Below are 23,235 nucleotides of genomic sequence, written 5' to 3'. Positions count from 1 at the left end.
TATTTGAGTATGAATGGTTACAAAGCTATTTTAAATATTTATTGCCTTTCAGGGGGTGTGACCTTCTTCATCACATTTTTAATGTTATTTTGGACTCGGTTCACAACAGTGTACCATCATTTGAAACTATTTATCTGTCCATCAGTGTTAAGAATAATAAATAATATGCTGTACAATTGTTCATGTTCAAGATCAGTTTTACTGTGCACAGCCTTTTAATCAAGAAAACACTATTGGATGATTAAAATGATACTGAAATTATTCAATTAAAATAAATCATGTAATCAATGTAGTAATGACTGCATGATCATAATGTAGTTCATGATGATTTTATTACAGTTTTTAAATGTCAAAAATGCTTTCATCACAGTCACATTATGTTTATGCTTGTGTTTTTGTATGTGTTTTGACTTCAGTTTTGTCACAGTGGGCCTCAGAGCACAGTAATACACAGCAGAGTCAGACACACGCAGATCCTTGATCTTCAGAGGAACTGAATTTGATGAAAGTTCAGAGTGAAATCTCTCCTGGAACTCAGTGCCATTTTCTCCAACTCCAAACTTTTCTCTTCTCAGGATGTATTTAGGAAAGTCATTTGCTCTCTGGATGTACCAGAAGAGGTCTGGCCCTGCTGAAGCTGTCGTATATGAACAATCTAATGTCACTGATTTTCCTTCAGCTTCAGTCACATGTTTGTCTGGCTGATCAACTTTCTCTTCTGATCTGCACTCTGTAAAGTTTTAAGAATATTTTATAGATTTTATTTTTGACTCATAAAATCCATATCAACAAACAATCTACACAGATATTCAAAAATGATTTTGTAACCGGGTGGAAGAAAAGAGACACACACCGGAAGCAGAACTATGCTTTTCAAAACTTGGGGTTTGTTTAATCTGACTGCTGTTCAAATAATGACAGCGGTCGATGGGAGCAAGACTTGAATAGGCAAGCTTACAAAAGGAGATTTTGAATAATTAAAAATTTCACTTATTATCATACAAAAAGGAAAAACTCTTATCCACAATTTAAGCAATCAAATTCTGAGAAATGACGATCAATTGTTGAAAGATAAGTTTACGACAATAATAAGTGTCACATCAAATCGACTAGATGTAGTTCAGAGGAGGACATGCAACCACTGAGATACAGTAAGATGCAAGGTGAAAGACTAACAAAAAAAACACACCAGAGTCCACCGGAAATAACCAAATTACTTGAAACAAACTAAAATGGTAATATAGACTGGAATACGGCAGTGGCTGAGGTACAGAAGAAAAATAAGAGCACATTAGTAAAGCCACATTCCCTTTGTTTCACATATTAACCATGAACCATAAGAAAAATAAATCAGAATCAATCATAAAATAGCTCTTAACACATCTATAACAGATATATATATATTATATATACACATGCATAATCAAATAAACATTGCTTTGAAATACTTATCAAATTGTGAAATTTACATACCCAATAATCCTTTACTATTTGCCACGAGGTTCACTCGTCAGACACGCGATCCAAAAGCATTGACTGAAATATAAACATCAAATACTCTTTCGAACTCCATTTCAACGCATATTTGTACATATTAAACATATTGGAGTAATATTTACCCGAAAAGATGATGAAACTACATTAGATTAGATGAAATGCATGCACTACCACATGGAGCTCTCATGTACAGTGAGAATGGCTTCTCTGGTCGCGCGCACGCATCCAAATCGCGCAAACAGTATCGCGAGAAGAGAGAGAGAGAGAGAGAGAGAAGATTTCTTAAAGGGGCCATTACATTTTTTAACAAAATAGAAACATTGTATATTTAGACCACTTGGCCACACTCTCCCCTGCTAAGAAGTCATTGTCCTCAATGACATCAATACATATTCTTAACTTCTTTCACAGCCTCTCTGAAGAATACACTACCAAGACTTGTCAAAACCTGGGAGAAAACTTCAGGACTGAGAGAGACAGAATTACAGGCCGATCTTGGCTCGTTAAATGGGTTTGAATGCATACCAGCATTGGGCCGACTGGTCCTTCTGGGTGCGGGAACAGGCCTCCTTGGGTCAGGTTTGGTTACTGAAGGAACAGGGTCAGGTTCATGTTCCACTGATGGTTCTGATTCCACTGGCGGTTCCACATTATCCAGTACGGAAACAGGTCCAACATCTAAAGCTTCGTCAGCTGAACCAGAGACTCCAACATGAACATTCCTTGTCTCTTCAAGATGAGGTAATGTAACCTCTTCCAACACCACAAACTCTGTGTCAGTATTTCCAACTTCCACAGGCTCAACCAGATCTGTAGATGGTGATGATGACAAACTACTCCCTGTTACCACTGGTTCCACAACAGGATTCACACAAGGGCGTAAGTCAACTCTGTGGACTCTCTTACTGGGACCACCCTCCACAGGTTCAACCGTATACGTGGTGCCCTGTACCTGTATGACCCGATACACAGTAGGAGCCCAAGCATCCTGTATCTTGTTTCTACCAGCAGGTCGGTGACGTAAATACACCGTCTGACCAACACCAACAGTAGGACAGTAGACTTTGTCATTTAATGGAGCAAGTCTCTCAGCAGCCTTGCGCTCTGCATATTCTCTCGTTTTTTCATGAGCTTCTCTGAGGCGATTCTGGTGAATTACTAACCAATCCTGTTTTCTATCCACAGCTTGTTCCTGGCCTAGAAGAGCATCGACAGGAAGACGTGGTTCTACGCCGAACAGCAAGAAATAGGGTGAGTAGCCTGTTGTTGCATGTGGTGTTACATTGTATGCATAGATTAACTCAGGAAGGTGTTCTGGCCATCGCCTTTTCTTCTCAGGAGGTAGTGTTCTTAACAACTCGTGGAGCGTCCTGTTAAATCGCTCACACTGAGCATTACCTTGCGGACGGTAGGGAGTTGTGCGTGTTTTCCTTACTCCATACAGTCGACACAACTCAGCGATCACCTCGCTTTCGAAGTTCCTCCCCTGATCCGAATGTAACCTCTCTGGCACTCCATACTTCATGAACCACTCTTTCAGTAAAATCTTGGCTGTGGTTTCAGCTCGCTGGTCTCTGGTTGGGAATGCCTGTGTAAATTTAGTAAACACATCGGTTACGACCAACACATTCTCACGACCATCTGAGGCAGGTTCGAGCACTGTATAATCCACTGCCACTACTTCCAAAGGCCTTGAAGCTAAGAACGGCTTCATAGGAGGACGGATTCTCGGCTGCGGCATTTTGGTTAGAATACACCGTTGACACTTTTTGACCCACCTTTCGACATCTTCATACATGCCAACCCAGAAGCACCTTTGCCTTAACAGGTTGAGGGTACGTTCAATTCCCTGATGTCCCATCTTATCATGAACACTTTCAAGGACTTGATCTTTTAAACAGGCTGGCAAGAGCAACTGCTGGCACTCACCAAGATGAAGATCATCCACCACACGATAGAGCAATCCATCTGATTCTCTAATATATTTCCACTGCTTTAACAGTGACAATACAGGTTTAGGTAGGCTGTGTCGTTCCTGACTGGTGGGCTTTCGCTTCTGATCCCAAAACTCTCTAAAAGAGCAGAGAATCAAATCCTTCAGCTGGAAATCCTTTAACTGAGATTTGGTATAGCCTGGAAGAGTACATGTACCTCCCTGAGTGTCAGTCCCTTCCACCCTGGCTCCACACCCCAAAGCACGGATCTGGCTCACTTTACAGCACTGATCACCCGCTGTCAGCAATTCCACATCTAAGGGTGTACCCTTGTTGATCACATTACAAATGGCAACACAATCATCATATTCCATGTCCTCAGAACTAGCAGGCTCCCCTGCTAACGGCTGCCTAGAGAGGGCGTCAGCAGCAGCATTGTGCCGTCCGGGTCGGTACTTAACCTCAAACTCGAAAACTGCTAATTGGGCCATCCATCTTTGCTCGATAGCACCCAATTTCGCTGTTTGCAGGTGACATAAAGGATTGTTGTCTGTGACGACCACAAATTTTGAGCCTAACAAATACCCCCGGAATTTTTCGGAAACAGCCCATTTGAGAGCTAGTAATTCGAGTTTCATACTACTATAGTTCCGATCATTCTTCTCTGCATTACGTAGTCTTCTACTAGCGTAGGCGATCACTCTCTTACAGTCACCTTGTTGTTGGTAGAGGACTGCACCTAGACCTTCATTACTAGCATCAGTCTCCACTATAAATGGAAGAGAAAAGTCTGCGTAGCCTAATATAGGAGCAGATGTAAGCTTATCCTTTAACAACTCAAAGGCTGCCTGACACTCGGCTGACCACAGTGAACAAAACTCAGACTTTCTCACAATTCCGTGTTGTTTCAGACACAAGTTCACCAAATCATGAAGAGGGCCAGCGATTTTGGAAAAACCTTCTATAAATTTTCTGTAATAACTACAAAAACCTAGGAATGATCTTAAGTCCTTTACTGTGCCAGGTGTTTTCCAATTTCTCACCGCCTCAACTTTCCCAGGGTCAGTACCAATGCCTTGAGCTGAAATTTGATGACCCAAGAACTTTACCTCTTCCTGGAGAAAATGGCATTTTTCAAGCTTCACCTTGAGCCCCATTTCCTTCAATCTACTGAAAACGACCTCTAGTCTCTGGAGATGTTCATGGAAAGTAGATGAATATACAAGAATATCATCCAGATAAACCAGCATAATCTGGAAGATCAAATCTCCCATAGTAGATTGCATAAGACGCTGGAATGTAGAAGGCCCATTACAAACTCCGAAAGGCATACGAGAGTATTCAAATATTCCAAACGGGGTAGTAAATGCGGTCTTCGGCTGGTCTTGCTCACGCACAGCCACCTGATGATACCCGCTAGCCAAATCAATAGTTGAGAAGAACTTTGCACCTTGTAATGCATCAAAACTCTCATCAATGCGGGGCAAAGGGAAGGCATCTCGTTTTGTCTTGGAGTTCAATTTTCTGTAGTCGACACATAGTCTAAGACTACCATCCGCCTTCCGTACAAGTACTATGGGCGATGCATAAGCACTATTACTAGGTTTGATAATCCCCTTCTTAAGAAGCTTGGTGATATGTTCCCTGGCTTCACCATACTGGGTTGGTGGAATGCGCCGATAGGGCTGAGAAACTGGAACGTCATCTACCAGATTGATCTCGTGCTGTACTTTATCAGAAAACCCCAGTTCTTCATCGTCCAGCGCAAATGCATCCACATACCTCAATAGCAAAGCTTTAAGCTCAGCCTGTTGCTCAGCAGTACCACCTAACCGTAGCTTGTTAAGAAAGTCGGTTATGGTATTCGCCAATACCAGTCTCTCTTCTGTGTTTACAGTTATCTCTTCCACTCCAGCTGCGATTCTTTGGAACTTAACTTCACAACCCTCCGTTGGACTTAAGGATTCAACAGGACAGAGAGTACCCAGCCGGGTGCGGGGCTGCAACCATACAACCTCTGTGGAGAGATTCACAACATGCACTGGAAACAAGGGTTTTACAGTGGACACAAGGGATGGTACCACGATCAAGCCGCCAGGTAAAGGTAAATTTCCAGGCTCCAACAACAGTTTTGAACCCTCAGGTAATGAACTTTTTATCCCCCGGACCATTAAAGTTGCAATAGATGAAGCAGGTATGTACCACCGTCTCTTTTCCAGCTACTCGTGCAACAAAACGTTTCTCACGTGGACTGACACTTTGCATTTGCTGGAAAACCTCTCTCCAGTCAGACTGTAGCTCCCCTCCTAAGGTGGTATCGAACTCAGCATGAACTAACTCTCTGCATCTGCCTATAATATTCATGCCGATGAGAGCTGGAACGGCTGAAGAGCTTTGTGCATCTCGGACTACTAGAAAACCACACTCTGGCAGAGTGATACCCATGGTTTCAACTGTAAGCTCAAGATAACCAAGATACGGGATGTCTAATCCATTAGCAGCGGTAATTTTGAGCCAACCGGATGTGGAAAGCATGTTGTCTACTTCACCTGCTAAGTGCTCTTTAAAGAAATGTTCTGTAATTGTACTCACTTGACTTCCTGTGTCAAGTAAACACGAAACACTCACTCCCCCGATTTTCAAGTCAACTACAGGACATCTCCCCACAGCATGTTGGAGTAGTCGATCATGATCTGAGTCCTTGGGAGTCGAGCCAACAGATTGCCCTCGCATCGCTTGGCTCACAGCGACCGAGGGTGTGCATTTCCCTGTGGCATGGCTGATGATGCATCCTCATTTACTGCTTGTTTGTTTCTTCTCACACAGTTTTTGGCTATGTGCCCCACCCCATTACACTTAAAACAGATAGGCTGGCCGTCATCAGTAAACCTAGGCTGCACCTTAGATTTACTACGATTCACAGATTCAGGCTTAGTGCAATGTAAAGTCAATTTCTGAACAGCTTGAGTCAACTCCCCTATGGCTTTGCCTTGTTCCGCCACTAATTTTAGAACTTCATCAAGCGTAACAGAGCTCTTCGCTGGCATCACCACAGACGCACACTGGACTTCTGTAGCTTCGGAGCTTACTTTACGGTTAAGGGCTACTTTACCAGCACGCAGCTTGGGATCTTCAAGAGACCACATTAAAGCTTCATCTCTTACTTCAATCAAAGTCGACTGTGGCTTGTCCCTCACCAATTTACGAAGTTCCCTTCGAAGCGCTGCATCTCTTGTTCCCTCAATGAACTGGTCTCGTAAAGCGACATTCGCATTTGCAACAGCATCGGGTGACTGCTTCAAGAGAGAGTTCAATATTTGTGACAAGGCATGAGAGTATGCACGCAGGTCTTCACCTTCTAACTGTTTGCGAGTATAGAAAGTCTGCAGTAACTGGGCAAGACTACGCTTTTCCCTAAAGGCCTCCCTAAGGTAGAAAAATATGTCTTCCGCACACTGGGGTTGATCCCCCCGCCTTAATCTAACCTCTTCCAAAGCGGCACCTTTCAATAGGGAAAGAACAAAGTCAGTTTGGTCTTCGGAAGTCTGGTTTCTTACAAGCAATACCCTTTCCACTTCTTCAATGAATTCATCCACATTTCTACCATCTTTGCTAAAATCACCACTGAAAGACTGAATGTGGCGTTCCCTTGGTACATATATGTAAGACCTAGTTGGCTCTCCACTTAGGTTGGCAATAGCTGCCATAGCTTCAGCATGTTTTCTGCTAAGCTCTTGGATTTGTCTCTGCACATCGTCCATATCATGACTTAAACCCTGTTCACTAGCAGCACCCTGTACTGGATCTTCATCATCAGACTGTGACATGTTGAATTAAATTTCAATGTCCTTTTGGCAGCACAAAGTCTGTTTAATGTCTCTTTTCTTTAGTTCAAAGGATATGTGATAAAGAATGTCTGTGTAACACTGCTTCCTCTTCTTGCAGAACACACAAAACAGTCATAGAAGATTACAGCACACTCCTGAGCTTCAGCCACAGATGGCGATGTCCCCTCCTCGTCCAGCGATCCAGTCCCTTGGCCACGAACCCTCAGCCGACGTCGTCACACTGGACACTTAAAGCACGGTTGACCGCCTCCACTCCGGGTCCCTGCAGCTCACGTACCCACCACTACCGTATTCCAGAAAAAAACGCACTAAACACCTAAGAGCTCCCAACTGTCAGATACCCCACTCCTGGTACCAAAAATGTAACCGGGTGGAAGAAAAGAGACACACACCGGAAGCAAAATTATGCTTTTCAAAACTTGGGGTTTGTTTAATCTGACTGCTGTTCAAATAATGACAGCGGTCGATGGGAGCAAGACTTGAATAGGCAAGCTTACAAAAGGAGATTTTGAATAATTAAAAATTTCACTTATTATCATACAAAAAGGAAAAACTCTTATCCACAATTTAAGCAATCAAATTCTGAGAAATGACGATCAATTGTTGAAAGATAAGTTTACGACAATAATAAGTGTCACATCAAATCGACTAGATGTAGTTCAGAGGAGGACATGCAACCACTGAGATACAGTAAGATGCAAGGTGAAAGACTAACAAAAAAAACACACCAGAGTCCACCGGAAATAACCAAATTACTTGAAAAAAACTAAAATGGTAATATAGACTGGAATACGGCAGTGGCTGAGGTACAGAAGAAAAATAAGAGCACATTAGTAAAGCCACATTCCCTTTGTTTCACATATTAACCATGAACCATAAGAAAAATAAATCAGAATCAATCATAAAATAGCTCTTAACACATCTATAACAGATATATATATATTATATATATACACATGCATAATCAAATAAACATTGCTTTGAAATACTTATCAAATTGTGAAATTTACATACCCAATAATCCTTTACTATTTGCCACGAGGTTCACTCGTCAGACACGCGATCCAAAAGCATTGACTGAAATATAAACATCAAATACTCTTTCGAACTCCATTTCAACGCATATTTGTACATATTAAACATATTGGAGTAATATTTACCCGAAAAGATGATGAAACTACATTAGATTAGATGAAATGCATGCACTACCACATGGAGCTCTCATGTACAGTGAGAATGGCTTCTCTGGTCGCGCGCACGCATCCAAATCGCGCAAACAGTATCGCGAGAAGAGAGAGAGAGAGAGAGAGAGAGAGAGAAGATTTCTTAAAGGGGCCATTACATTTTTTAACAAAATAGAAACATTGTATATTTAGACCACTTGGCCACAATTTAAATTCTTAAAAATGAGAAGAAATGCATACCAAGACTGAAGAGTGCAAAGAAAAATATATTCCTGATCCACCTCATGATCTGTTTTAAATTCACACTGAAGTCAAAATAAATCTGTCAATGAGAGTTTTGCTTTCATAAATATCATAAAGACTCTGAGGAGGAGCTTGTGAAAACCTAAAAGAAACTTCTCTGTTAAGTGTAATACTGAGAGATATCGCCCTCTTTTGGTTTCTGACACGTGTTACACAATCGAAATAAAGTCACATGATGTGAAACATGTTAGCCATAAAGCAGCTTAAAGAACACTTATAATTACAATCATTCATGCTGTTTCTTAAAATAGACTACTTTTATATGGAATTAATGTAATTAATAACAATATTAGGATGCTTCATTCACTTTTGAATGTCATTGAATTAAATATGTCATCTTTCTATCTGCAGTTTATATTTGTACAACTTCCTGCTGCTGTTCACTTTCATATGCTGCTGTATACTGTATAATATATTGTATTTGTTTAACTGTATTAGATACAGATAGTCGACTGAAGAGGAATAAATGCAGGACAATATAATATATGCTTTGTCTGGTTTAATTACATTTCCAAAGACAGCAGCTGAAAAATAAAAAGTACACATCTGTGAGATTTAGATTTTTGTTGACAAAACAAAAAAACAAACAAACAAATAAACACACCTGCTGAGACACAGAAGAGTAATACTGTACAAGTGTTCACTCTCCGTCAGACATTATTACACCACATGTGTCTAATGAGGGTCTAAATGTAAGTTTTAGTCAATGTAAGATGTCAATCATCACACCAGCCGGCAGCCGTATAACTGTTCACCTTTATTTCAGCTAGATGGGCAAATGAACTCATGAATGCTGTTTACAGATTCTGATGAATAACTAAAAATCTTCAAGTGGGACACATACATTTATTTATAACTTATAGATCTTAATGAGTCAGAGGACGTTTGTGTGAATTTTATAACACGTTCCTGACAGAGAGTGAGATCTCAGCACCCACATATCAACAAATGATACTGATCTCCCTCTACTGGCTCCCTACAGCTACTGCATGATGCCAATATATTTATATATGAAGGTTTTTGTGTGAGTGTTGAGTGTGTTTGAGTCACAGTGGGCTTCAGAGCACAGTAGTACACAGCAGAGTCAGACACACACAGGTCCTTGATTGTCAGAGGAACTGAAGTTTTGCTGAGATTTGCTTGAAATCTCTCCTTGAATTCATCCTCATTATGTCCAGAGTTAGAGATTCTATTCAACATATATTTGGGGATCCCATTAACTTTCTGCTGGTACCAGAATAGAGTCGGGTTTGTGTAAGATGTCTGATATGTACAGTTGATTGTTACATCATCACCTTCAAAAGCAGACTGAATCTTTGTGTGCTGATCAACTTTGTCTTGAGATTTACATCCTGAAATAGAATTGAAACAATAAGAATAAAAAATTCACCCATTGACTGCAAGGAATATGCACATAGACACATAAGGAAAATTCATTTTATATAGGCTTTTTGAAAATAATCATTATTTGATAGCGCTACTCACCCCAGATATATAAAAATATGATCACAATGACACTTTTCCAGAGTGCCATTATATACAATTGAAATCCCCAAAGATACAGTATGCAGAGATGTTGTGATCTCCTTCCTCTTTCTGTATCTGTTAAAGCAGCAGTAAATTTAAGTCATTTAGTCTGACTGCTGGGAGGAGCCTGTGCTACAGTAAGTGCCAATGAAGACTGTAGTTTATAATGTATAGTGCTGTATCACTTCATTCACTTATCTGAATAAATGAAACCAGTTAAGTTGAATACCAAGAACTGCAACCGTAATAATTTCTCAGACAGATTAACAGATTATAAGAGTCTAGTAAGTATTCAAGTGCACAAATGTTCTCAGACTTTACATACAGTGTGATCTTAAATGAATATTTCCCATAACATCACATAATGATTGAAATGAAGTAATTAAAGAAGTAAAAATTAAGATGTGTATTTGTGCACTAAAGGAACCACATGGAACGTGATTTCTGAATATATTAATATTTCTAAATTTTTTATAATAGGCCTAATTCAGCCTCACACAGGTGTTAGCACATATTTTATTACATTTGGGGCTGGATAGATTGTGGTTTTGATTTAGCCTGATGTGGTCATACTCAATTCTAGTTCGAATATGAATCTGATACTGCTCCATTGGGCTTATTTCATTGGGGCGTATTTCAACCGATCCAGGAAAGACCTCAATTGGATAGACCTACAACCAATCAGAGCTACAGAGTAAGTGACGTATGTTGAGCGACGCATAGTTGTCAACAGAACTCTTCTTAGCGACCATCGGGGCCAGCTGATAAATCAAACTTTTGCCGAATCCCGTAGGAAGGACGGCAAAGACATCTTTCCCATCGACAAATGCCTTGATCGCGGTCCTCTGTTCCTCTTTTAAAATTAATGCGCTGTCGATATCTTCTATAACAGACGCGATGGCGGAATCTTACACATCTCAGTTCTTCAACAGCCATCATTGTTGTAAACTAATTGACCTTTCGCAAAGACTCGCCCCCTTAGTTACTGTTACTTTGTCCGACAAGCCGTGGCGCTGTCACGCCACACAGAGTGGAAAATACATTGTGGAGCAAAGAGGAAACTGACAACACATCGACAGACGAGACAGAGCAGGTTACTTATGATATTAAACAAGGTCCCAGCTTTCAAACTGTGTAGTTATTAAAAAAATTCAAACAATAAAAACCGTTTTGTGGCTCTTTAATGTGTTGTCACCATGATCGTGACCGATTGCTGTAGCGCCTCAGCTCAAGAGGCTCGTTAACCGATCATCTCTTCCTGCTAGTCCATTTATAGCATCAAATAAACATGAATGAACATGAGAATGAATGTTGTTTCAAACGCGGAAAGATGTCAATATGCACAATTTTTCAAGTTTAACTCCACCGATGTTAATCTTCTAACTCCTGACTGCTTTGTCGGACAAAATGGCGGATGCGGCGTTCTGATTGGTTAGATCGCTTGTCAATCAAACTCCCCAAGCGCTCTTTGATGACGTGAGTGGTTACGTAACCGCAGATAGCCTGTCCATCATCGATTAAAGCCCGCCCTGGCAATTTGATTGGCTCGGCCTTCTGGGAGCCGAGCATAATTACTCCACAATGGATCGAGTCCAGACCGAACTTCCCGTCCAAAAAATGTTGTGGGCGGGGTTCGGGCTGGCACCCAGGCTAGTTTTGATTGTGGTTTTCACTAGATCGGTTCAAAGTGAAAAGAGCTTCAGGTTTTTGTACGACGTGTTTCATGTTTTGTATCACTGGGCTTCAACTCTTAGAGCACAATAATAGAGAGCTGAATCTGACAGACGAACATCAGTAATAGTGAGTTCAGTGGATGTTTGTGATGTAGTCGATTGAAAGCGAGGATCAGAAGTGTGTTCACCATGCGCTGCCCGTGCATTTTTGTATAATAAATATTGTGGTTCTTTGTTGGGATATTGTCTGTACCAGTAAAGCCAAACATATTGACCATTTGTACTATAGGAGCAGCTCAGCTTGACAGTTTCTGTTTCTTTAGTGTTTTTTATCTCTTTATCTGGCCCAATGTTGTCTCCAGTCACCAAACCTGTGAACAATAAAAAGTGATATTTGATTGACAAAAAAAATAATAAAAAAAAGTAATATATATATATATATATATATATATATATATATATATATATATGTATATATATAGTGATCTTTTAAATACACATTTGTTTTCACGCCGTAAATAACGTAACGTTCCCACAATGAGAATCAGTATGAAGCATGTGTCCATGTTGAATTAGATCAGATCAGTTCTCTGTTGAGGCTCTCAGTGCTTGAGCTGTAAGTCACTGCAGATCAGTCACAAACACACACAGGAACTTCCTCCTCGCTCAACTTCCTGCTGCTGTTCACTTTCATCCATATGCTATATTTTATATCATTTAATTGTGTTTGATAACAATAGGTTACTGTCATAACCCCGGTTCTCTGAAACATCGAGTGGAGAGATCCACCTATGGGAAGGGCATCCGTACCTGACCTCTGCAGAAGCATCCAATTGCACCAAGTCTGGCTAGACAGACAGAAGCGCGTAGCCAATGCCAGGTAAGGCCCCACCCCCTTACCTGAGAGCATATAAGGCCCATACGCACAGCTATTCTCCAGTAAGCATATTCGCTTCTCGTGTGGCAAGCGGGGCAAAGCTGGTGGATCTCTCCACTCGATGTTTCAGAGAACCAGGGTTACGACAGTAACCTATTGTTCTCTTTCATCATCTCGTGTTCGAGATCCACCTATGGGAGAGACATGGACAGCTTCCTGACTGCCTAATACACTCAAAGTGAAGTTCTGTAAGCCAGAGAAGGACGGTCAACCCAAGGGGTGGTGCCTGACACGTCCCACAATCATGCACCTTGTAACATCCAATGAGTAGTAACGCACAAATGTATGCGGAGAGGCCCAGCTGGCAGTAGAGCAGATGTCCTGCAGTAACACCTCTAAACAAAGCCCAAGAGGTGGCTAAGCCCTCGTGGCATGAGCGCTGATGTTACCTGGGGGCTGTGCTCCCTTAGATTCAAACGCCAAAGCAATAGCATTCACAAGCCAATGTGAAAGGCGTTGCTTAGATATGGGACTCCCTTTGCGAGGGGGGTGCATATGAAATAAAGAGCTGATCGCTCTTCTGGAAAGCACTGGTCCTGATAATATATGTCTGCATGTATGGGACACAGAACATTCAGCCTCTGATCCTCCGTGGAGGAAAAAGGTGGAGGGTGAAAAGCGGACAGCTCCAACACCTCCGATGTGAACGCAGGGAAGCACTTAGGCATAAAAGCTGGGTTAGGCTTAAGAAAAACCTCTACTAAGAGAGAATTTACTGCACGAGGAATGAACAGAGAGTGCATGTAGCTCACTGACACGTTTAGCTGAAGCCAAGGCTAAGAGCAAAGCCATCTTGAAGGACATTAACTTCAGGGAAATACTTCCCAGGGGCTCAAAAGGGTATTGAGACAGAGCCTCCAGCACCATGGAGAGGTCCCATTTAGGAACAGTTCTCCTGATGACTGGCAAGAAACGACGGGCATCTTTCATAAATCTGTGGATTAGAGGATGCTGCCCGACTGTTGAGCCCTCAAAGCCCACATGACAGGAAGATATAGCCAGGTAGACCATAATAGTTCGAAAAAGACCTGCTTTTATCCATAAGATCTTGTAAGAAACACAAAATATCAGAAACCGAGCACTGATATGATGTGAGACCACGCCCATCACACCACCCTTCAAACACTTGCCACTTACAACCATTTAAGGATCGTGTAGAAACGGCCCTGGCATTCTGTATAGTAGCAATCACACGCGGGGGAAGCCCTAGCGCATTTTAAGTTTCTCCTCTCATGGGCCAGGCCCAGAGAGCCACCCTGTCCGGATGTGGGTGATAAATCTCCCCTTTCACTTGAGATAATAGATCTGTGCGGAGGGGGGAGGCACCACGGCTGGGCATATAACAAAGGAATTATCTCTGCCAGACACGGTGCTTTGGGCCACCTGGGTGTTATCAGAATTCCTTCTCTCTCACCCTGGCTAGCATGGGAATTATCAGGCACAGGGGAGGAAAAGCATACAGCAGCACTTTGGGCCATGGGTGGGCCAGTGCATCTACCCCGAGGGGCGCGTCCACGTCCATTAGCGAGAAGAACATAGGACAATGGCTGTTTTCGTGTGAGGCAAATAGATCTACGATTGCCTGTCCGAATCTCATCCATATCAAGCCCACTATCTGAGGATGGAAGCGCCAATCTCAGTAGAGTGTGTTCCCCCTCGATAGAAGGTCTGCGCCTCTGTTCAGAATGCCTGGAACATGAGTCACACGTAACGACAGGAAAAACCGCCTGCTCCACACTAAAAGCTTGTGAGCTAGAGCGTGAAGTTTCGATGAGCGCACACCGCCCTGTTCTAAGCTCTAAATAATTTATGTGTGCTGAACGAAGTCTCCTTGGCCACAAACCATTCACCATTCTGCCCTCCTGGGTAGCTCCCCAGCCTGTTAAGGATGCATCTGTCATCATGACTTTCCCCAACATAACTGTCCCCAAATGGGTTCCCTGTGCGTAAAAGTCTGCACTCCTCCAGTGGTGCAGAGATGTTTGTTTAACACTCAGAGGTCCAGAATGGGACAGAGGGAACCATCCTTCTTTGGGACCAGGAAATAACGAGAAAAAAATCCCAGATTTATCAGATTGTGGGGCACCACCTGAATCGCTCCCTTGTCTAGAAGGGAAGAGATTTCCTCTTTCAGAATGTGAGCGGCGCTCTCCTCTGTGTGTGAAGAAAGAACGCCATTTCATTGTAGCCCTGCGTTATTGTACGTGTCAAAGGCTGTGGCAAAGGATGTTTTCCCCCACCGTTTTGCAGGCGGGGGATTACTGTGCTGCACTGGACCCTGGAAATTATGACCCATTGTAGACGGGTTAGGTGGCCGTGGAGGGGGAACCTGGTGTGGTGCTGATTTCCGGGGCAGGCACAACTTAAAAGCCTTGTCTTCTTTCTTTTTGTCGTCACAGCGCTGCTGCATAAGGGCAACGGCAGGGCGAAGAGTGCTTGACCGGCCTCCACTGGTACTCCCGCGACACGTCGCTTCTCACTATCAGGGAGCCCTGATAGATTGAGCCACAGCACGCGCTCACTGCCGACAGAAAGGGCCATTGAACACCTGCTGGCTTGGACAGCCTGGCGGGCATTGCAGAGAATGGGATCGTTGATGGTGACGATCTCCTTCCAGAGGGAGGGCGGGGCAGACCCTTTCTCCAACTGCTGACCCATGTCCTTGAGAGGCTCAGCCTGATAAGCCAAGAGGAGCGAGGAAACGTTCAAGGCTCTAACTGCTAAAGCTGAGGCCTTGAAGGAAGCCTGATGAATGGACGCAGAGAAGCTGTCCATTTTGCTAGAAAGAACAGGCTTGGGAGGGCAAGCAGCCGACCTTGAGAAGGATTGAGGTGTCTGGTGATGGAGGACTCGATGGCGGGGGGGTCACTCATGCCGAGGGCCGTAATGTGTTTCAACTCGAGACCCGCGAGACCGTGTTTGAAGTCGAGCGGTTCCCCCCAACTGTACTTCATATGATTGGCACAAGCAGGAAGGACAGAGAGAACCTGTTATCTCGGGCCGAGAAGCGGACCCAGAAGTTTTCCATCATAGATGTCCCTCTCCTGGTCGGTGGCAACTTGTAAAACTGGCCATTTGATATTGAGGCGAGCAGGCGCTAGCTCACAATATTCAAAGTGGACGGATTGGGGTAGAGCTGCAGGCGCGTGAGCCTGAGGAGCTACAGAAGGCGGGATGTCCTCCTCATCATCAGAGCCTTCAAGAAGGCCTGCTTCATCTTCGTCACCAGAGCCGAGGAGAAAGGCGGACAGTCTAAAAAGAACTGCAGTGTGGGTGGCTTGCAAAATGACACAGCTGTAATAGAGTGTGAGACGATCATGTCCGGCAGAGGCTGATCAGAGTGATTTGTCCTCCTGAAGACAAATGCAAACGTTCACAAATAATCCAATGAGCCGTGAGAATATTAAACCAGAGGTCGCGAGAAGTGAATGACAACTGGAGAATAGCAGCGCGTATGGGCCTTATGCTCTCAGGTAAGGGGGTGGGGCCTTACCTGGCATTGGCTACACGCTCCTGTCTGTCTAGCCAGACTTGGTGCAATTGGATGCTTCTGCAGAGGTCAGCGGATGCTCTTCCCATAGATGGATCTCAAACACGAGATGATGAAAGAGAACTCTTTTTCCCGCCATTTTATAATAATTCTTCAAAAATACTAACTGAATCTGTTTTAGATATCACTGATCTTCCTTCAGTCACATGTTTGTCTGGCTGATCAACTGTGTCCTCTGATCTACACTCTGTGAAGTTTTAAGAATATGTAATGTAAACAATTGACATGAAAAGCTGCTTTATTGTCACATGCAATGTTGAGTAACTACTGCCATCTTTTGGTTAACTGCAAGTATTGCATAACTGAAACAGCACCATCTAAGAATGACTGGCTTTTCTAATGTTGCTTTGTTTTATGTTTTATCATTTTTGCATTAGATTATGTAATTATTTGTATACTATGTTTTTTCTCACAATGTTTTCTCTGTGTCTCTGTGTTTCTCTCATTGTCACAGGTTTTTGTACAGTGTTCTTGTGTTTCCTGTGACTGTGGGCTGCAGAGCACAGTAATACAGAGCAGAGTCTGATACTGCAGCAGAGGAGGTGATCAGATACACGTGATTTTGTTCCTTTTTTTCAACTTTAACAGAGAATCTTGGATCTACATCAGACGTCACAGGTTCTTTTTTACTACTGTAGGTGAGTACAAGAAATTCAGGTTTTGATCTTCCATACTGACGGTACCAGTGGAGATAATCTGTACCTCCAGAGGCAGAAAAACTACAGGATAATGTAACACTTGAACCCTCCTCAGCAAAAACATCTGTTTTGTTTGGTTTGATGACATTTACAAATACAGCAGCTGAAATAGAAAAGAGACATTTGTACAGTTTTAGTGTTTAGTGTTTTTAATAAATCAAAATTTTAACAGAAATATTATAATTAACCGAATAACATACCAGATGAGACACAGAGCAGAATGACTGAATGAAGATTCATTGTTCAAGTGTTCACTCTGAGAAGAGTCAGACTGAATCGTTTCATCCACAGTGAACTCTGAGTCCCTCCTCTCTGAGAACATCTGACAATGAATTTCAAGAAGACAAGAAAGATCTAGTCACATGAACTGCTATTATGACTATATGATTGTGCCAAAAACAAGTAAGGCTGAATTGATCTGTGATCCTTATTTGAGTATATGAAAAGTTACAAAGCTATTTTAAATATTTATTGCATTTCAGGGGGTGTGACCTTCTTCATCACATTTTTAATGTTATTTTGGACTCGGCTCACAACAGCGTACCATCATTTGAAACTATTTATCTGTCCATCAGTGTTAAGAATAATAAATAATATGCTGTACAGTTGTTCATGTTCAAGATCAGTTTTACTGTGCACAGCCTTTTAATCAAGAAAACACTATTGGATGATTTAAATGATACTGAAATTATTCAATTAAAATAAATCATGTAATCAATGTAATAATGACTGCATGATCATAATGTTGTTCATTGTAGTTAATGATGATTTTATTGTAAGGGTGGAACTCCTACAGCGGTTCAGACTGTAAGGTTTGCCGAGCGACTAAAGAAACTTTATCAGTAAGATGTTAGAATACTGTACATTTCTTGTCTATTACCACCCACTGCAACTTATACCAACAACGGAAATAAGCGCAGTTACAATAGCAAAATATGTGGGAGAGCGTTGCTATAGTGTGACAATATTGTATTGCAATAGGGAGAACATTCATGTTCATACTAAATCAAAACTAGTTAGCACATCATTTGTAATTGAAAGGGTTTAATGACAATATCTGATTATGGTTACACTTAAAATAATCACAAAATAGATGTATGAGATGATAAAATCATATACCATTAATCGTACACAGCATGTATGAAAAAGTTACCTGAGAGAGAAAGATAGAGAGAGAGAGAGAGAGAAAGAGAGGGCCAGAGAGTGCCCAAGAATCCAAGAAAGAAGAGCAGAGTATCAAAGAGACCAGAGCAACAGTTACAATCTTCTTTTATGCCTTCCTTGACCATGTGACCAAAACTCAAATGTGAGACATTCAAACTGACCAATCAGAAGATTAAAACTTCCCCCCACTGTACTAAAGGTGTGACCATTTGTAGACCCCCGATGTACACACATCTTGGCCTACAGGCCTTGATCACTATCACCTTTGTGCCTCCCAAATGGCCCTTGGCAAGAGAGAGGGGTGTGAAACAGTAAAGCAAATGTCTTTGTTCATTTTAAAATATCTTTGGATATTTTCAATTCTTACAGTATCATGGCTCAACACAGGTGGGACCAGAACCTTGTGGAATCTGGCCCTTAGCATGGCAGCTGTTAATCCTGAAAGGGAAACAGACACACAGAAAAATAGCTGATCTTGAACCTTTAAACAAATTACATTAAGATAGATGGTGCCATCTTAATTTTCCTTGAATGGTTTTATCCAGATAGTTGTTGCAAATGGCTTTAATCTGTTAAGATTTTATGCCATTAGAAGAAAATTTGTTTTAGTTTACAGAGACATAGATCATTATTATGATTATGTTTCTGCAAAGAAAAGGTCAGATAAACTGAATGTTATTGGTCAGATCTGACTGCTGGTGTTTAAGCATGGTCAGAGAATCTTGCACCTTGAGTTGCTATTGCAGCTGTGCTTACACAGTCTATTGTGTTGTGAGCATTATCACACCTGGGTCTCCTGGGGGAATCTCACATTAGTTAGATCTGTGATTAGGACACCAGATCACCTTTTGTGGTGTTGTGCTGTTTGTTTAGCAATTGGTATTTATGGTGTCATTCAAATACTTGACCATTTGGACCTCTGTGGTCTGTAAAAACAGAAGAGTTTCTGCCTGATATTAACATTTCACACAACTTTAATTACATGTCCAGTAAAATAACTTCCCTGATCAGATCCCATATCATCCAGCGCCCTCAGAGAGGAGTTTGCTAACACTTTGTCCACTTTGTTTGTGGTTTTGTTGCAAAGGAAAATCAAAACTTATATTTCCTCTTGTCACTGGGTTACAGATCAATAGAATCAAATTTTAATTTCATGTTTTGATCTTGAATGGATTTAGCCTATTCAAGATATGACAATCGGGTTGATTGTTTTAGTTAATAAATACTGGGCATTGTAATTTTTCTCATTAAAGATTCTTGCACAGATAGAAGATAAAGAAGTTCTTTCCCATTCATTTTATGTATTCCTTCCATTTTTCTTAACTTATTTAATGCAACTGTGAAGCACATTGTAGCCTTATGGCAATTCTATGCTCCTGTGCATGGTTTAACTGCAGCTATATGGAAGATAGCTGAGTGTTCCATTTAGGAGACAAACCAATTTAACACAGACACACGTTGTACTATTTCAGTACTAGTTATTCCAACTTACACAAGACACATGGTCTAGAATGCATAGCATCTAACCTCAAACCTAAGTGTGTCAACGCATCACTTACAGTAAGGCAGTCATGTGTTTTAAAGAATAAACCCAACTAGTCTAGGTGCACATGCAGCACAAACAACTAGAATGTATGTTCTGTGAGAACAATGTGTCTAACACAATTACAAATTTGAATCCTTCCATTGATTCCTCATAATTCTTTCAGCACTAATAGCGTTCCCAACTTCTGTCTTCATTCTAGTTCCATCTTACTACATTCTAATTCCTTCTGCTCCTCTCCAAAATCCTTTCTTCTTCCACACCATTGCTTGAATCATCATGAGATTAAAGGCCATCCCTGGCCATCATAATATAATATATATCATGTTGTGATCATAATATAAATTATATTAAAATATTAAAATAGTGTAAATTAAAAATAATTTTATTTGCTGGTATCAAGAGGGTCTTAGCTGAGTCATTTTCCCAGAGAGTGACTTGTTATCACCTCACTGATCTTTTAGAAGGCATTTGGCCCTGCAGCTACAATTGCGATGGCATTGCTTTGTGTTCACAGCAACAGGCTAAACTGGAAACAGTTATAGACTTTCATGCTGTGAATGTTGGGTCAAATCATCTGCTCAACTTTAAGATTTTTGTGACTACAATATAGAATTGGACACAATTTTCTTATTTTTGGGCTAAGATGTTATCAATTACACTCCTCTGAGAATCTATTTGGATATGAAAAGAAAGGTTGGACAAACGTGGGTCTGATTGAGAGGACAAAGATTATTTTTTGGTCTGTTTGTTTTTTCAGTTTCTTTTGAGACACTGAACAACATACAAGAGTGCAATAATTTTTTAATTCTGAACTTAGACCAAGGTAAAAGATGTTTTATAAGACTAAGCCTTAACCAGTGCTGTTTACACCATTTGTGACATCAGTCGTAAACCTTCTTAGCACCTCTTGAACAATATCAAAGTATAGTGATGCTTATTCTATGGCTAAATTTCTTTTATGAAACAAAGACAAACTGAGCATGTCCTCTGAATGGGTGAAACCCTCAGGCTTGGTTACAAGTATCTCAGTAATATCATAATTATCATTATACACATCCGTTTTAACATTTAGTGTATTTTCCCAGTTGCAGTCTCTAGGATTTCTGCATGGCAGCAGTTCTCCAGGACTGAGACAGAATTATACCTAAATATTTTATTTTGAAAATCTTTCATTTCACAACATTGTTTTGTCCATCTTTACATTTTCACACACAAAGGATTCCAGTGAGAGATTTTTCTCCCTTGTTATCTTTTGGCTTATCCAATCACAAGATTTTTTCACAACGTGACCATTTGCTTATTTTCAGCATTGCAACGTTGTTGCAGCAAGGCAAATAAACATGTAGCTCTTTACCTCAGAATTTAGGTTTTTAATTTCCAGCCCTCTGTTGAATACCAGAATAAAATTTGGATGGTGTTATTCCAATTTAAGGTTAACCTCCTGTTGCTTAGGCAAACAAGGAGATCTTTAAAGTTAAAGCAAGGGATATCATTTCTCATTTACACTGCTGCTATCATGTCCCTGATAACATGTGGTTGTCTAACTCTCCAGCCCCACCGGATTTCGGTCTCCGGTCTTAAATATGGGTATGCCGACCCATTCTATAAATGTGTCAATAGCATGCAGCTATCTTTCCCTCAACACTTCTAAAAGGCAAATAAGAACGGACTTACCACAGCTGAAGAAGGAGAAGATGATAAAGCCTCTTACTTGTTGCAAATCCCAATTTTCCACTGAAAAGACACTCGCCAACAGGATATGAGAGATCACGTCGGGGTCACCACTTTGTAAGGAACCCTGCGTCGGCCCAAAAACGGACTCCGAAGCCCCCGGGCGAAGGTTAACGCGTGTATGCCTTTTCAGCGTCTCTATTAAGTTCACTTAATTTTACTCGCTTAATCTGACTCCAATTTCAAATGATTCTTACACTTAGGTTGTGTTTCCAATTAGAAATTCATCATTAGTTATGCATTAATTTAGATATTTGATGATTCTGGATATTCCATATTTCAATTGTTCAGTCATTAGGGACCCGATGCCGCACAGAGATACTCGCCCCGGGATTTCGCGGTAAACTCACGGACATAAACTCGCCAGTCTGATCTTCGTCAGAGGGTGTAATAAGTTGGCTAATACCTTTAGTTGGTTGCCTAGTGCTCACTCGAACAAAAGTGTATTTTAATTTAGCCACTTCCATACAACTTGCTAAATCAGCAGTAAACAGAAATCAAAAGGTCTTCAGATGAAGTGCCTACTGCTCCTTCATTCATGCGCCTTCAGTTTGTTTTACCCTGGACACAGATTTACGGTAGCATTAGCCTCCCATAATTTACTGGTAATAATGATATCAGGAGAATCCAGAGTAAATCAAATATAACATTTTATTTGTCAGGTAACAGTGTATCGTGTCAATTACACACATAACCAATTAAAGCCAATTCAGAAATGATAAATGCATAACATCGATTACTCAAAGAAATGCATATATACACAGTGATGGGTGAATGTCTTCAGACATTCACCCATCTCTGTGGGGGCCTCTGGTTATAGAAGTTCCCCCCTGACTGCTTTGCTCTTTACCTTTTATACCAGAACCAGAACAGAAGGATCGTAAATGTTTATTACACCAACACCTGTTTTGGGGGAGAGGAGAAGAGACACCACCCAAAAAGAGGACAGAATTTTCCTTAATTTTCCATCTTCTTCATAATTCTAGTGACTGCTATGAAATTGAGACCGTTTTACCAATCGCACTGAGACAAATTAAATGATACCAAACATGGAAAGGGAAAAACAATAAATACACAAGTTACATTATATGTTTTGAATAACTTTCAGTGACTTGAGCCAGAGGAAGGGGAGGTGTGTGTGTGTGTGTGTGTGGTGGGGGAGGCGTTGTCCTTTTGGGGTTAGGGCAAGGTGTTGTCTCTCCAGATACGCTTTATTGCTTTATTGCAGGATGCTTGATATCAGTTTTCGTTTAGCAGGAAAATCAAGCCTTACATTATTACAGTTTTTAAATGTCAAAAATGCTTTCATCACACTCACATTATGTTTATGCTTGTGTTTTTGTATGTGGTTTGACTTCAGTTTTGTCACAGTGGGCTTCAGAGCACAGTAATACACAGCAGAGTCAGACACACACAGATCCTTGATCTTCAGAGGAACTGAATTTGATGAAAGTTCAGAGTGAAATCTCTCCTGGAACTCAGTGCCATTTTCTCCAACTCCAAACTTGTCTCTTCTCAGGATGTATTTAGGAAAGTCATTTGCTCTCTGGATGTACCAGAAGAGGTCTGGCTGTGTTGAAGCTGTCGTATATGAACAATCTAATGTCACTGATCTTCCTTCAGCTTCAGTCACATGTTTGTCT

At 41.2% G+C, this 23,235-nt stretch overlaps 1 protein-coding gene and 1 gene segment (V, D, J or C); both read right to left on the bottom strand.

Moving 5' to 3' along the window:
* Window positions 1-5,639: 5,639 nt before the first annotated feature.
* Window positions 5,640-9,629, bottom strand: LOC125250239. 2 transcript variants are annotated; one of them, XM_048162744.1, is made up of 3 exons: window positions 8,440-9,629; window positions 8,294-8,356; window positions 5,640-8,080 (listed from the first exon to the last, which is right to left on the bottom strand). In XM_048162744.1, the coding sequence occupies exon 3, from the start codon at window positions 7,256-7,258 to the stop codon at window positions 6,173-6,175; it is 1,086 nt and encodes a 361-aa protein (XP_048018701.1). In that variant the 5' UTR covers window positions 7,259-8,080; window positions 8,294-8,356; window positions 8,440-9,629; the 3' UTR covers window positions 5,640-6,172. The 2 variants fall into 2 exon arrangements, with proteins under 2 accessions (XP_048018701.1, XP_048018700.1); XM_048162743.1 differs by having other exon boundaries at window positions 8,294-9,629.
* A 7,320-nt stretch (window positions 9,630-16,949) lies between these two features.
* Window positions 16,950-17,432, bottom strand: LOC125250262 (the record flags this gene model as incomplete). The annotated part of the segment is given in 2 exon segments: window positions 16,950-17,254; window positions 17,352-17,432. Coding segments are annotated over 2 exon segments (345 nt in total), but the record flags the coding sequence as incomplete, so codon positions are not given.
* Window positions 17,433-23,235: the final 5,803 nt, after the last annotated feature.

Source organism: Megalobrama amblycephala, linkage group LG17, assembly GCF_018812025.1.
Source record: "Megalobrama amblycephala isolate DHTTF-2021 linkage group LG17, ASM1881202v1, whole genome shotgun sequence".
Lineage (NCBI taxonomy): Eukaryota > Metazoa > Chordata > Actinopteri > Cypriniformes > Xenocyprididae > Megalobrama > Megalobrama amblycephala.
This window is presented reverse-complemented; position numbering and strand designations above follow the sequence as displayed.

Bases quoted from the DNA above. Each gene is read 5' to 3' on its own strand.
- LOC125250239 (XM_048162743.1), bottom strand. From the start codon at position 7,258: ATGTCACAGTCTGATGATGAAGATCCAGTACAGGGTGCTGCTAGTGAA.